Source organism: Lepidochelys olivacea, assembly GCF_965140295.1.
Source record: "Lepidochelys olivacea isolate rLepOli2 genome assembly, chromosome: 10".
Taxonomy (NCBI): domain Eukaryota; kingdom Metazoa; phylum Chordata; order Testudines; family Cheloniidae; genus Lepidochelys; species Lepidochelys olivacea.
The window spans coordinates 33,475,508-33,491,174 of record NC_140420.1 but is presented as its reverse complement, the minus strand read 5'-3'; the positions used below and the strand labels follow the sequence as shown (position 1 = coordinate 33,491,174).

The following is a 15,667-nucleotide window of genomic DNA, read 5'->3' as shown; positions in this document are numbered from 1 at the left end:
AAGCAGCATCATAAACAGGTGTATAAGCAAAGACTCCTTTCACAGCCTTTCTATCACCATTGAGAATATGAACCACCACACAAGCGTCAAAGTGCAGATGACAAGGTGTGCCGAACTAGCCACCCAACCTCATCCACCTGCTAAAAGCTATTTTTGATGGGCTGCTGGAGAGTTGCAACCTTATGAGGCCATTCCCACCTGTTTCTGGAGTCCACTTTGGTGGCTGTGTAGCATACATTGCCCTTAACTGGAGGGCTATAACAGTGGACCTGTGAGTCCTAGATACCATTCAGTTTGGCTACACAATCAAGTTTGTTTACCCACCTCCTCCAAAAACACCTTCCCTGTCTCTCTTCAGGGACCAGTCTCATGAGGAGACCCTTTAGCAGGAGATATAATTTTTCCTTGAATTAGGAGCTATAGAGGAAGTGCCATATCAGCATCAAGGGGAAGGGTTTTACTCTATTTCATAGCTCCCAAGAAAAAGGGAGGATGGAGGCCTATTCTTGACATAATTTTTGTTCTCAAACTAAAATTCTGCATGGTTATACTGGCATCAGTAATTCTCCTTGGAGAAGGACACATAGTTTGCAGCTCTTGACATGAAAAATGGTTACTGTCAAATGGACCCACTTACCTATCCCTCAAAAGATTCCTGAGGTTTCTGGTAGGACAAGAACACTGCCAGTTCAAAGTACTTCAGTTCAGGCTGGCAACAGCATCCAGGGTCTTCACGAATGTTGTTGTCTTAGTGTTAGTAGCACACATGAGATAAAATGGCTACACCATCTTCCTGCACTTGGACCACTGGCTTCAAACAGGCAGAAGCCAGCTGGAAGTTTAGTTGGCAACCTTATCCTTGCTCCACTTCTTGGCATCCTTGGAATCTGGGTATACATGGAAAAGTCTATTCTGACTCCCATGTAGCTCATAGAGTTTATAGTGGTGACTGTGGATTCGACTGCAGCAAGTTCCTGTCTCCCTGCAGACAGTGATTCCATGCCATGAACGGTTTGATAAGACACTCACAGACCTTGAGCAACAGTGTGGGTCTGTTTTTCTTTAGCCACATGGCCTCCTGTACATTGGTAATGCCATTAGATACTAATAAGTTTCAGAGTGGTAGTCGTGTTAGTCTGTATCAGCAAAAAGAAGGAGGAGTACTTGTGGTATTTTAGAGACTAACAAATTTATTTGGGTATAAGCTTTCGTGATCTAAACCTGATGAAGTGGGTTTAGCCCACAAAAGCTTATGCCCAAATAAATTTGTTAGTCTCTAAGATGCCACAAGTACTCCTCGTTCTTTTTATTAGATACTAAGATTGCCAGTTTGAAAGTAGATACAGGATGCTGTCCCCGCTGAAGATGAAAGCACCAAAATTTTAACAGTAGAAGCAGAAATACTTTTCACTATAAAGAATCTAGCAACAGCATCCTTTTCCAGATTGGCTAAATCTGTTATCAAGATAGGAATAATCTATGACTTTTGAAAATGGGTGACTAAATCTATATTTAGACTCTTAAATAACTGTCTGGTTTCCAGGTGCTGAGCACACTCTTCTGTCATTGAAATCAAGATGGCCGTTGAATAAATTGGTCATATTTTTGATACCCTTTATTAAAATCTTGCTAAAATCTTCCTTTATTCAACAGAAAGTTCCTAAGGGATCTTTCTCTTTAAAAGAAAAAAAAAAAAAAAAAAAAAGTTTTCCTTCCAAGAAGTGAAGGCAGACTTCCTGAGAATCAGTCTAGAGTGGTGGTTCCCCAACTTGTTCCGCCACTTGTGCAGGAAAAGGCCCTGGCGGGCTGGGCCAGTTTGTTTACCTGCTATGTTCACAGGTTTGGCCCATTGCCGCTCCCAGTGGCCGCGGTTCGCTGCTCCAGGCCAGTGGGAGCTGCTGGAAGCAGTGTGGGCCGAGGGACATACTGACCGCCGCTTCCAGCAGCTCCCATTGGCCTAGAGCAGCAAACCGCGGCCACTGGGAGCGGCGATGGGCCAAACCTGCGGACGCGGCAGGTAAACCGGCCCGGCCCAGCCCAGCAGGGGCTTTCCCAGCACAAGCGGCGGAACAAGTTTGGGAACCCCTGCTCTAGAGAGAGAAACTCTCATCCCTAAGAATTAAATACTGACATGTTTAGGTATTTATAAATGTTGGTTTTAGGTACTTATCGCCTGTCACACCAGAATAGTTTGTGAATTGTGTTGTGATTTTCAAACTACTTTTAATTCTTAAGATTATGACTATAAGATTAAAACAGGTGACACTGTTTCAATATCTTACATATTAATGCTGTTCTCAGTTACATTTATGTGGAATTTACTCGATAACACATGAAAACAAAATGTTTTTTCATAGCCACAGATGCAAACCCAGGTACAGCAGGTGGGAATTGTACCAACACAAGCAATGGCAGCTGGACCAACAGCAGATCCTGAGAAACGCAAACTGATACAGCAGCAATTGGTTCTACTGCTTCATGCCCACAAATGTCAGAGACGAGAGCAAGCAAATGGAGAGGTGCGAGCCTGTGCTCTCCCACACTGTCGAACCATGAAGAACGTCCTCAATCACATGACACATTGTCAAGCTGGGAAAGCCTGTCAAGGTAAGAACAAATTGCCAGAAGGTCAATAGACGAGTTCTTTACTACTCTCCAGTGAGTTTTTTTCTCTCCTGTTTTTTGCCAGCTGACAGTGACTTTTTCCCCGGCATAAAAGTTCCTTTCTTTAAATAGCTGCTACACCTTTTTGCCTTTTTTCCCTTCCACTTATTACCACCATCATACAGTTGTTCTTAGCAGAAAGAATAAAATATTTAATCTTTCAAGGTCACTATTAATACTGTTTTACTCCTGAAAGAGTAGCATGTTTCACTTCTCCCATCACAGATCAAGCATGTCACATGTGCAGCATACCTTATCTCTACTAGCTTAGCATGTGAAAGCCATTAGATTGTTGTTGAACTAGTTCCTTCATGTCAGAGCAGCATCTTTATTAATGTACTCTCCAGAGAAAGAGATGGTCATTATTTGTCAAGTCCTGACATTTTGTTTAGTTGTATTTGAGATTTTGGTGTTTGTAGCACTCTTTAGTAAAGAAAATTGAGGATAATGGAAATGGAATGAGTTTATTCAAAGCCATAAAACCAGACTTAAACCTAAATTTTATTGCTTCACTTTTTTGATAGTTGCTCATTGTGCATCTTCACGACAAATCATCTCTCACTGGAAGAATTGTACTCGGCATGATTGTCCTGTGTGCCTCCCTTTGAAAAATGCCAGTGACAAAAGAAACCAACAACGTAAGTGATCATTTCTACTAATCAGCTACTGTACAAACATTAGAATAACATAGGTAAAACAAACTGAATCAAATATACAGTACTATGAAGGACTTTGAATTATAGTGGTTTGATAAACTCATTTGCTGTATATGGTATTCTGTTATAAAAAAATACATTTGGGCAGTCCCCTTTTTTGATCATTATATTCAAATTATTACTTTTAATACCTGATTCATGACAAAGGGAAATTCCCAGTCCAGAAAGACAACATCCATTTTGCCAAGACAGGACAATTTCTAGCTGTTATTTTGTATTAAGATAGGTCAGTCAAATTATTAGTGGGTCTAGTTATTATACCCATAAATTGTGCAATTCGTTATTTGCCCACAGATGGCTCTAGAGAAGATTTAAGATTCTTTCCTATCTTTCATAATATCAGAAATAATTTCAAGTCTGGTTCTTAACCAAGGGTGCCATTGATCAATGTAGGACAAACAAATTTGCATAAATGGAAACAGGTTTGTGGAGAGGAAGATGTGATGCATGTGTTCCAGTGATTAATTGTAAGAATAAGTAGAACTGCATTGCACTGTATATTTAACCCTAAAGAAAAGGAATGAATGGCTGAAATTCTAGTAAGCCTTCTTGTGAACTCCAGCATAATAGCTTAATATTACAGTTAGGTAATATTTATTTTTTCAACTTCTGGTCCATTTGTGTTCTTTTGTCCTCGAAGTAGATAATTGTTGAAATTATATTGGTGGGTTTTAAAGGATTGCTGGGCAGGATAAAAATAAACTGAGACAGAAGATCTAACAGTGTGGATGCTACAGTCTGTTAAATGATATCACACAAAAGTAAATTTGAAAAGGAGATAAAAGAAAAGTCTTAAGTCATCGGGGGAGGTGGTGGGAAATAACTGAGGGTCAGGGCAGAACTGCAAATTTGAGTAGTTGTGTTCTGAAAGAGTTCTACTTCTGGTTTAGGCTGAGACCACAAGGAAAGTGAGGCAAGCTAATAAGCCATGTAAGAAAGAGGTGGAAGAGTTTCACCAAAGACAAAGGGAGTTAAGACTGGAAAGAAGCTACCAAAAACGTGATTCTACCATTTTCTTATGGTTAGGTTAGCTTAGGTTGAAAAATTCCTGCGCAAGTGATTCAGATTTGGAACATATTGATAAATTAAACAGTAGTAAGTCACCAGGACCAGATGGCATTCACCCAAGAGTTCTAAAGTAGCTCAAATATGAAATTGCAGAACTAACAACTGTGGTATGTAACCTATCACTTAAATCAGCCTCTGGTATCAGATAAGTGGAGAATAGCTAATGTGTCACCAATTTTTTTAAAAGGCTCCAAAGGCAATCCTAGCAATTATGTGCTGGTAAGCCGAACTTCAGTACGAGGCAAATTGGTTGAAACTACAGTAAAGAACGGAATGATCAGGCACAAAGATTTAACACAATTTGTTGGGGAAGAGTCAACATGGCTTTTGTAAAGGGAAATCATGCCTCACAAATCTATTAGAATTCTTTGAAGGGGTCAACAAACCTGTGGACAAGGGTGATTCAGTGGATATATTGTACTTGGACTTTCAGAAAGCCTTTGACAAGATCCCTCACCGAAGGCCCTTAAGCAAAGTAAGCAGACGTGGGACAATGGGGAAGGACCTCTCATGGATCATAACTGGTTAAAAGATAGGATGCAAAGTGTAGGAATAAATAGTTTTTAGAATGGAGAGAGGTAAATAGTGGGGTCCCCCAGGAATCTGTAGTGGGGCCAGTGCTGTTCAACATATTCATAAATGATCTGGAAAAAGAGGTGAATAGTGAGGTGGCAAAGTTTGCAGACGATACAAAATTACTCAAGATAGTTAAGTCCAAAGCAGACTGCGAAGAGTTACAAAGGGATCTCACACAACTGGGTGACTGGGCAACAAACTGGCAGATGAAATTCAATATTGATAAATGCAAAATAGTGCCCATTGGACAATGTAATACGCTCAAGAAAAAGATCTTGGTGTGATTGTGAATAACACGTCTGTTCTATGTGCAGCAGCAGTCAAACAAGCTAACAGAATATTAGGAACCATTAGGAAAGGGATAGATAATAAGAGAGAAAATATCATAATGTCACCATATAAATCCATGGTATTCCCACATCTTGAATATTGCATATAGTTCTGGTCACCTCATCTCAAAGATATATTAGAATTGGGAAAAGATACAGAGAATGGCAACAAAAATGATGAGGGGATTGGAACAGCTGGAGAGGTTAAAAAGGATGGGACTATTCAGCTTGGAAAAGAGGAGACTAAGGGGGGGGAGGTATGATTGAGGTCTATAAAACCATGAGTAGGGTGGAGAAAGTGAACAGGGAAGTGTTATTTACCCCTTCATATAAACCAAGAAGCAGGGGTCACCCAATGAAATTAATAGGCAGCAGGTTTAAAACAAAAGGAAATACTTCTTCTCACAATGCATAGTCAACCTGTAGAACTTGTTGCCAGGGGTTGTTGTGAAGGCTAAAATAATAACAGGGTTCAAAAAGAGCTAGTAAAAAGATAAGGTCAAGAAGGATCGATAGATCAATGGCTATTAGCCAAGATGGTTGTGGATGCAACACTGTGCTCTGGGTGTCCCTAGCCCCTGACTGCCAGAAGTTTGGAGTGGATGACAAGGTGTGGATCACTCAATAATTGCCTGTTCTGTTCATTCCCTCTGAAGCACCTGGTATTGGTCACTGTTGGCAGACTGGTTAGTGGGCGAGATGGATGATTGGTCTGACCCAGTATGGTCATTCTTATGAATAGATAATCTAAATTAACGAGTTTTGAAGAATATAAATAGCCCCTTTATGCTGACTTTTACTTGTTTTATCAATCTCCTCCCTGGTCTCCCTTTCTTTTAGGCATGGCTAATTGCTAGTGATTAATTTCTGTAATAACTGATTTTTGAGACATTTGCTGGTAGTTTTAATTTTAAAAAATAGCAGCTTTAATGTCTGATCAGTTCCGGTGAGAAATCCATTCGGTGCATTTGCTCTCAAGTTGTTAACTACAGAGTTTCTAGCAGTCGTAATGCAGGTGTTGTTATGGTGATCTTCTAATTTAAGTCATTGCAGAACACTTGGCTTTGCATTGTTCATACGTTCATTGTTTTGTCATTTGTATGATTTATGAAACCAGTAAAAGCACTTGAATTAAAATAAATTTTATGTAAAAAGCAGTCTTTGTTGTTAGATCTCTGAGTAAGATGTTTTGGCTTGGATGCAACAGAAAGATGGAGGGTAACTGCAGAATTTGCCATCTTTTCTTGGAAGGGGAAGGCAATGCAAATCTCAAATCCCACCTTTCTTTTCCTCAATTCAGCACTACTCACCATTAGCACGTACTGCCTAGCAGTGCCCTGATGTGCAAAATTCTTTAATCTGAAATGCATGTATGGATGGCTTCTCATGGCTTGTACTAAGCATAAGAAAATTAAGTTTGTGAACATTTACATTTTATTTATTTTGATTGAGAACACTAAGGTGCACCTGTCTCACGCTTTAGGCCCTCTTAATTTACCTGAATTCTAATATTACATTAATGGGGTGCATCTGAAAATTGGCACATTAGCAACATGACACATGAGGATGTAAACAAACATTGGTGTGCTGGTTCACAACATCCCAAATTAAATTATGCTTGCTTTTAAATGTGATGGCTTGTAACATTTCCCATAATTGTTAAAAATGTCCATGGCAGAAAATGATGGGAAAAAAATGAAAAAGAAAGGAATGGAAAGAGCAGTAACATTTACTTCTCTATCAAGTTGTGATGCAAACAGGATAATGTTTCAGGATAGCCATCTGGCAAGCCATGAGAGCACTAGAATCTGTAGCCCTCTTCCATTGCCTATCTTAAAATTTGAACTTTGAATCTCTGTTGCATCTGTGCTGGGCTTTTATGTGGCTCCACCTTCTGAATTGTTGAGTCTGTGCTTCCCAATGTTTCTAATGCTTTCCAAATTTTGGAGCATGCTAGATCAGTCGCACCTCACTGGTATCTGGAACACTGCAAACTCCCTTTGAGTTCTAGAGGGTCATTCTGAAGCAGAGGTGCTATATAAAGATACAGCACAGATGCATGTTGGTCTTCAGAGCTATCTTTTAAAGATAAGGAAGGGGCAGCTTCGGGGAAAGAGCACAAAACGTAGGAAGATCTGGAGGAAGGCCCCCCCCCCCCCCAGTAACAACCACCTCACACTTGCCAATCCCCAAGGTTCTGAAATCTTCTTATACCCTGTAGTAACTCATGTTCCAGCCAGCCACTCCATTTCATTAACCTTTCTCACTCCTGGGACAAATGCATCTACCTAGCCTCCAACCCAATTGCCAAGATCTTCAAGATCCACTGTAGCAGATTTTTCTAAAATATTTACACCTGTGCACGTGTAAACTTTTTCATTTCTGGAGCCCTCTGCATTGTGGCAAGAATCCAGTGCCTCACATGCTTATCAAATGAGTGGTGTTGAGCTATATCTTTTTAGGGTATTTTACTTAAGTCTCTGAGTGTTTGGATTTTCTACAAGGAATGTATGTGTCTGATCTCAGCTACATCCTTGATATAAATGTAATCTTAAGTACTTATTTTTATTATTAGAGGTAGCACCACCTATTATTAAGGTTGTATAACACTTCCTCTTATAAGATCCTGTTTTCAGTTGCTTATACCTTGAAAAACTTTTATCCATTTGGACTAAAGTTTTCCATGCCAAGTGTCTGCCATCAGCTTGAACTCTTTTTGGAAAATTTCAGATTAAATGGTTAAGAAATGTCCAAGAATGAAGGTAGGGGAAAATGCATTGCTGTGCCCATATTTAAAAAACAAAAAACAAAAATCTTGACCTTTGGACATGTCTGGTGCCCCCAATGCTTTGAAGTAGGGACTTAATTTGGCAAGGAGATGTCAAAAAGATGACTTCTGTCCCTTGCAAATTTGGAGTAGTTTACGAACCTATGAAAAATTGCAATTCACAGTCTCAGCAGAGACTTCTTTGATTTTTAGCAGTTAAATCTCAAGATTCTGTACTCACTAAGCCTACATGAGCCTCTCACTACTCCTAGTGCTGCCCAACCTCGCATACGCCATCACTACAGAGCAACTGAGCACTCTTCATCCCCTCACAGCTCCTACATGTGATTGGCATTCACAAATGTCATCCTCATACAGCAACTTCACATGCCGCAGCCAAGGGCTGCGGGGACAAGAAGACTTACCCTGTAATGAATGCTCCCAGTTTCTCTGGGCCAGGGTGGGGCCGGGCACGAGAACTGAGAGCAGAGAATCTGTATTTCCTATACTCTTAATGATCCCATGCTGGCACCTAAGCATCATGTCTGAGGAGGAAATAGTCCGATTCAACTGAAAAGGAGACAAAAGTGAGGGTGAGGGAGAGAAGGGTGGGACTGGAGTTCGGGGAGAGAAACTGTGACTGGAAGTTGGTGGGGAGGATGTAGTGGAGGGATGAGGAGTAGTCTGGGATTGCTTGGGCATGAAGCTGGGACTAAGAGCTGGGGGTGGAGAATGGGACTGGTTGGGCAAGGACTATGGGTCTGGAAGCCAGGTGGTGGGGAGGACAAGCTGGATCTGCTTAGGGACGAAGACTGGGACTGGAAGCCAGGAGGAGACTTGGACTGTGAGCAAGTGTCATGGACATAGGGTGGAAGTATTCTTTTTAAATGAAGAAAAAGAACACTATTGCTTCAAGTTTTACCTGCTTTGATAAGCATGCACATAAGCTTGGAACTTTTGAAGTACTGTCCTTCGAAACTGCATGCGTGGTCCCACTATCTCAGGACATATAAAGGGCTATAACCCCAACTACCACTCTCTTCCTCTTGACCATCATTAGCAACAATCTAGAAATGATGTCCATTGCTTCACTGTTAGTCCTCTTCTTTTCTTCCCCTTGGGAAAGCTTTGCTTTTTCAGTAAAATAGTTAATTGTTATTAAAAACAGTGTTAGTTTTCCTCTGTTGGGTGTTTAAATTTTCTTTAGGCTCCATTGAGTTCCCTCAGCACTGATGTGGGTGCTCCTGTAGCAGCAGAAAGTAAGACAGTGGGCTTCAAACAGCGCCCCTCATGTGAGAGTTTAACATCTGTCATGGAGAACCACATAGGATGTGTCATTGGTTTAAGAGACTGGTACCTTTCAGATTGGTGCTCAATTCATAAATCCATTTCTACTCAGATCTGTTACACCCAGGAGAGCTGACTCAGACTAAGCTTCTTAGAGGAAGCCATGTGAGTATCTGCCTTGAGCAGAAATGCCAGCGGAATCCAGTGTGAGATCCTGGTCGCACTCAGCTGAGTCTGGGTCTGGAAGTGTTAGGTTTTTTGATCCTAAAGACACTCTGCACACTTTGATACGATTTATGCTTCCCAGCCCCCAGGGCCGAAGATGAGGCATCTTCACATATCCTGTCAGCCTCACAATCCGGTTCCTAGAAGCTCAGAACTGTGGACATGAAGGGATTGACTCCTCTTCCAGCTGCTGCCTCAGGTTCGATGTTGAATTTTTGAGGCAGGCCTACAGAGTCTTCAAAAAACTGATGTCACTTAATATCTGGGCCCTTTAAAGGGAGCTGGACTCCACCCGACTTGTGACACAGTTTGCTTGCCTCTCCAGGTGGAGAAAATTGGTAATGCCAGGGTACAGGCCTTTTGGGGAAGAGGTAAGAAAAGGACTCTCTTCTGGAAGAGTCGTGTGTTGTCTTCCCCCCCTTCCCCCCCCCCCCCCCAAAAAAAAAAGTGGCCAGACAGGCCTTTTCAGAAGATGAAGGGAAAGTGGACAGAGGAGGTCTGGAAGAAGATCCTCCAGATCTAAGTCACCCAAATGCCCCTGTCTAGAGGAGTGGGCTTACCTAGTTTCCCACGTGACTGAGGCACTCAAACTTACCATAATGGGGAGTGAGAGACCCATGATATTTTTCCTGCAGGAGGCTCCAGAGATGGCTCCCTTCCAGTTCACCTTTCTATCATAAAGATAGTCAAGATGAATTGTGCTGATCTACATGCTTCTACAACAATCCCAAGGTCATTCAGGAAGGTGTACAAGATGGAATTTGCCCTCAAATCCTGTGTCTCCTTTAAGAATCCATTTGAAAGGAAAGTGAATAACTCTGTCAGATACACCGAGAAGCTAGGTTGCCAGCACAATTGACATCTTTACACTGGCTCTAACCCAAGAAATGGGCCAGTAGATTTTTTTTTTTTTAAGAATTATAATAATTATGTGCTTTTCTGCTTGAAGTTTCTCTCTCCTCTCCTTTGACTGTACATGCATTAGGCAGCTGGTTTGGTCTTGAACGTAAAATCAGTACTTCAAGGCAAGAGAGGCTCATATGGTGTAGGATTGAAGCTTGTGTTTCTCTAGTTTTGCTCTTCAGATGACAGGGAAGCCCAAGTATTTGACCTAAAATTAAATATATAATGTTGCATGTTTCATTTACTTGCATAAAAGATGCCTTCTATTACTGTATCAATCTCATTTTGACTTTTTCCTCTTACCTCCTTAACCAACCCCCCCCCCCCACTCCACCTCCTTTTTAGCCCTTCTAGGGTCTCCAGCTGGTGGAATGCAGAATTCTATTGGCTCTGTTGGAACAGGCCAACAGACTACTCCTTCATTAAGTAATCCTAATCCGATTGATCCCAGCTCCATGCAGCGAGCCTATGCTGCTCTTGGACTGCCGTATGGCAACCAGCCACAGACGCAGTTGCAGCCACAGGTACAAGGCCAACAACCTGCACAGCCTCAAGCTCACCAGCAAATGAGGACCATAAATCCATTAGGTAGGTGAAGAAAATAGCAGTAGAAATGTGTTCTGTAATAATAAATTTAATTGCAGCCTAATCCAGAAAATGAGGAAAGTTCAGGCATACCGATATGATTGCATATAGATAAAGAGTTTTTTGTTTAGACTGAGTAATGAAACAAAGTTTTATCTTTAAGCATAGTTTCGTTCAATCTGTTAGAAAATTAGGAGGTTCTGTTTATGCCAGATATAGCTAATGATAGCTACTTTTGGAAAAGTATGATTAGCAGTTAAATATCTCTCAGATTTTGTTGTTGCTCACAGTGCTGTTTGTATTTAGGCATAATTCCTTATGGACTTTATCTTGTTTAATAAAGCATGAAAATAACTCATTTTAAGATTGTTCCACTTCAGCAGATACTGGATAGACTAAGTTAATATGATGGATAAATTGTCAGTACTCTTATGTTCTCTCTTGTGGTTATGTAAGCTCATCTCCGATCTCATGAGTTTAGAATTTGAACTGTCAGTTTTTATAATGAAAACAGGTGTGCCAAAAATTATAGGATTTGTAATTTCCATCTATGAGTAGTTTATTTAAGGAAACACGCCACAAGAATTAGATGTTCATGAACACGTGTTTACCCGATGTAACAAAAATGTTTCTCGTTTCTTAACTAAGACCAAAGTGCCATTTAATTGACATTTATTATCAAAACTCTGACGTATACCTAAGCAACCTTCTATACCAGTTCTGTTTCATTTTTTTCCCAAAGGAGCTAACCAGATGAACCTTTCAGCAGGAGGGATAACAACAGATCAGCAAGCTAGTCTAATCTCAGAAACTGCTCTTCCAACATCCCTGGGGACAACGAAGTAATGCACACGTTTTATATTCTTGCTAAGTTAAAGATTTGTTTGCATGGAGTGTAAGTTTTTAAATGAAGAATATGCATTCTGCAATATGATTGTATCGCCATTGTATCTTCTGTTGTAACAATGAATGCTACTCTTTGGCCACACACTCTCCCACCCCCATTGCCATTTCAAACCTGCACACCTCCCAACACAATTTTTCTTCACACTTTTGACTTGGAAATGCATTTCCAAAAGTAGAATATTTTATTCTTTTGTGTACTTGTTCTGTATACTTAACAGTTGTGATTCTGTGTCTCATAGATTGCCTGTCCCTTCATCTTTGTTCCAGTATCTCACAACACCTAAGCAGTTTTAAAAGAATTAAATTAATGAGCCTCTTGCCAATGGCGAGTAGCATCAGTGAAACCTCTGGAGTGGTAGCAGTTTCCTTTTCTGCTGTCAAATTCCATGATTTTGTTCCTTTTTATATTGCAGTTTGATGGCTTCACAGTTTCATTTTAAAATCTTTGTAACTGTAGCTATCAGTGAAGAAAATTGTTTTAAAAATAATTCTTCTGTTTCATATATGAAATGGGCAATTGTGTTCCACGCTATAACATTCCCTTGTTCGTCTTCCATTTCAGTCCACTAATGAATGATGGCACAAATTCTGGCAATGTTGGAAACCTCAGCTCGTTGCCAACAGCTGCACCTCCTTCCAGTACGGGGGTAAGAAAAGCATGGCATGAACATGTCACTCAAGACCTACGCAATCACTTAGTCCATAAACTGTAAGTATTTACCATAATGGGAGACTTTTTCCTAAATATTTACATTCCTTGATTTAGTGACTTGCTGTATGGAAGTGTCTGAGTTGGGAAATTGTGGGAACCGAATCGGTGGATTTTGATGTAACCAATTGAAATATCACTAAGTAATGCAATTTGATGTATCCGTATCTTGGGACTCGGTGGCTCAAAAGATTGGTAATGGGATTATTATAGGAACTGAAAAGTGAGCACCTGATAGTTGAAGACCTACATGATTTGGTAGTCTTGGTTCAGTTCTTGTCGGGGAAATGTACACACTGTAAAAACCACCATCACAGTTTGCACTGATTGGTGCCCTGCAGGAAATCTCAGCAGATGGCCTTAGAGACTGAGCTACCTTCTTAACCCTATTATCTCTCCAGCTCAGGTTTCAGGTTCTGAGGATAGTGCTGGCAAACATGCATTGCCTCCGCCCTTGCTGTACCTGTTTTGTAAATAAAGGACTTCATTCACTTGCATTGACAGTCTAAACACATTTCACCATTACTAAATTCACTTAAATAATTGTGGGGGAATGGTTGGACAGTGGTTCTCTCTCTCTTAAATAGTGTTAATATATGTTATGTGTATACAAACTTTAACAATTGTAAAGAATTCTAAATGTACATTTAAAGAGATGGATTATATATATTTTTTTCCGTGTAGTGTCCAAGCCATCTTTCCCACCCCTGACCCAGCAGCACTGAAGGATCGCCGCATGGAGAACTTGGTGGCTTATGCCAGGAAAGTGGAAGGGGATATGTATGAATCTGCTAACAGTAGGGTATGTTACTCATTGCAGGCATTCACTACACTTTAGTGAACTGTTCATATTTTAAAACTGACACGTACAATGAAACCTGCTAAAAACCTTTCTTTTCATTTCACTACATGGCAGAAAATCTCCCAGTGCTTTCAGTGTATATTACCTTGTTTTGTAGCAGAAAACGTAACAAATTCAACTGCGTAGGTGGTTTTTGCCGTCCCAATTATCATACCCCATTCATCCACCAAACCAGATCACTACTGGGAGTATCTTCCTATCTGCGGAGAGGAAGCAGGCCCACTAAATCAGGGTTTCTCAACCTATGGGTGGGGACCCAAAATTAGGTTGCCGGAATGTTTCAAGGGGTCACGTGACAGCTCCTGTGGCTCCTATCCCACAGAGCTAGCTGGGCTCACTTCCCTGTGCCAGGCATTGCAACCTCTGAGGTCCCAGCACCACTCAGGTTTGTCCCAGCCATCATGATGATGGGAGTCCAGGTAGGCCAAATTTGAATGAGTGGCACTGCAACCCCATGAGCCAGGTGACAGCTCCACTCACATAGGTTTGGTCCAGTCAAGGGGCAGGGCCAAACCTGAGCAGCACCGCAACCCTGAAGGTTGCAACACCCCAAGCAGAGAGCCAAGCCCAGCCAGCCCCACAGCATAGGAGCCACCACTTTGTGGGGTGAGTTCTGGGCAGGACTCAATCCCCCCGCCCCCTCCCCCCGCCGGGGGCAGGATCTTACCAAAACCACCCAAGGGCATGGTTATAACCAGGGCGAGGTGGGTGGGACAACAAAGCCCCAGGGGTGGCTTAGGCCAGCCCCATACGGCAGGGCTTGGGGAGGAAGTGCTACCTCCACCCCCTGACTCATCTCAATGAGCCACCGATCCTGTCTGGGTTGTAGGGATGCAACCAAAAAATCGGGATCATGTGACCCCACCACCATGTTCCTCCTCTGGTAGGGAGCACAACTATGCTTACTTGCCCCAGCAGCTAAAATGTCAACTTACGGCTCTGCCCCAGGACCTCTACCCGCAGACTATTTACTAGGTTGTGACAGGCCATAAACATTTACAAATGGGTTCTGAGCCCAAAAAGATTGAGAACCAGTGCTCTAAATAAATGTAAGTGCATAGGAACTTCCTGTATATCTCAAAGTAGTGCTAAAATGTTCCAGTATTTTCTTTCAAGAATTGTGGAAATGGATCCTCGCTCTTTGGATGTCTCCCTCTAGCAAACTAGTTCAGAAGCTTCCACAAGCCATGTCTGCTGGGATCACTCCCCCTACTTTAATTTTTGGCGGTAGGCCCAACTGCACTTCAGTTTCTTCTGACTGCTTGGAGTGCGCAGCCCAGCATCCTTGATGGTTCCGTGGCTGGCTTTGTCCTTCCTTTCCCCTTTCGTTTGATCTCTCTTACTTGTAAACAGTAATTTTAAAGAACACTTTTAAAGGCTTTTCTCTGTCCATGCCATTGAAGACATCGTTCTGCTGGATCCTAGCCCTGTTAGGCTGCTTACCCTTCCCCTGTTTGCAGCCTTATTAGGATTTCTGTGGGAGCATTGACTCAATCACCATCATGGCTGAGGTGGCTAAGAAAGCTAGCTTTAATCTGTGTGCTTCATAAGATGCTGTGATATCAGTTACCAATACTTATCTGTGGTGCCTGGAAGAAGGTCATAACAAGGACTGGTACTCAGTCTTCCTCACTTTCTCTGAATTCCCCCACCACTAGTAGTTAGAGGCAACTATCCAGATTTTTATCGGTTCAAAGTCTGGTCGACTGAGGTACTGAGCATCTGGTTTCAATATTGGGCATGGGGTGAAAGCCACTTCTTCAAGCCTGCCAAAGCAGCATAAATGTGTCCAGCAATGGTAACCATCAATGAAAAATCTTACCAGACTGAAGTCCCTAAGCCCATGCCTAAGAAGAAAGATGCTAAGCAGCTGGTTCTCCTGGGACATGACCTGTGTGTGTGTGTGTGATATTCCTCAACCACACTCCAGGTGAGGATTGCCAGCTTCCAGGCAGTAATAGCAAAGTACGGGCTCCCTGTCTGGGATGAAATGATGCACTTCTTGGATCAGCTCCCTGCTGATGACCTGCAGCTAGTCTGGTTACCTGTTAGCCTGGTTACCTGTTACTA

The 15,667-nt window shown here is 41.7% G+C and overlaps 1 protein-coding gene across 3 annotated transcripts in view; it reads left to right on the top strand.

The window, feature by feature from the left end:
- The window catches only part of CREBBP (CREB binding lysine acetyltransferase), a 191,352-nt gene that overhangs the window by 98,464 nt on the left and 77,221 nt on the right, over nucleotides 1-15,667 (top strand). For 2 of the 3 annotated variants that reach the window (XM_084640892.1, XM_084640890.1), the window contains exons 4-9: nucleotides 2,358-2,607; nucleotides 3,189-3,302; nucleotides 10,881-11,123; nucleotides 11,863-11,962; nucleotides 12,589-12,735; nucleotides 13,420-13,537. In XM_084640892.1, the coding sequence (XP_084497018.1) occupies nucleotides 2,358-2,607; nucleotides 3,189-3,302; nucleotides 10,881-11,123; nucleotides 11,863-11,962; nucleotides 12,589-12,735; nucleotides 13,420-13,537 (972 nt within the window). The remainder of the gene's footprint in view (nucleotides 1-2,357; nucleotides 2,608-3,188; nucleotides 3,303-10,880; nucleotides 11,124-11,862; nucleotides 11,963-12,588; nucleotides 12,736-13,419; nucleotides 13,538-15,667) is intronic. The other variant, XM_084640891.1, reaches the window with a different exon arrangement.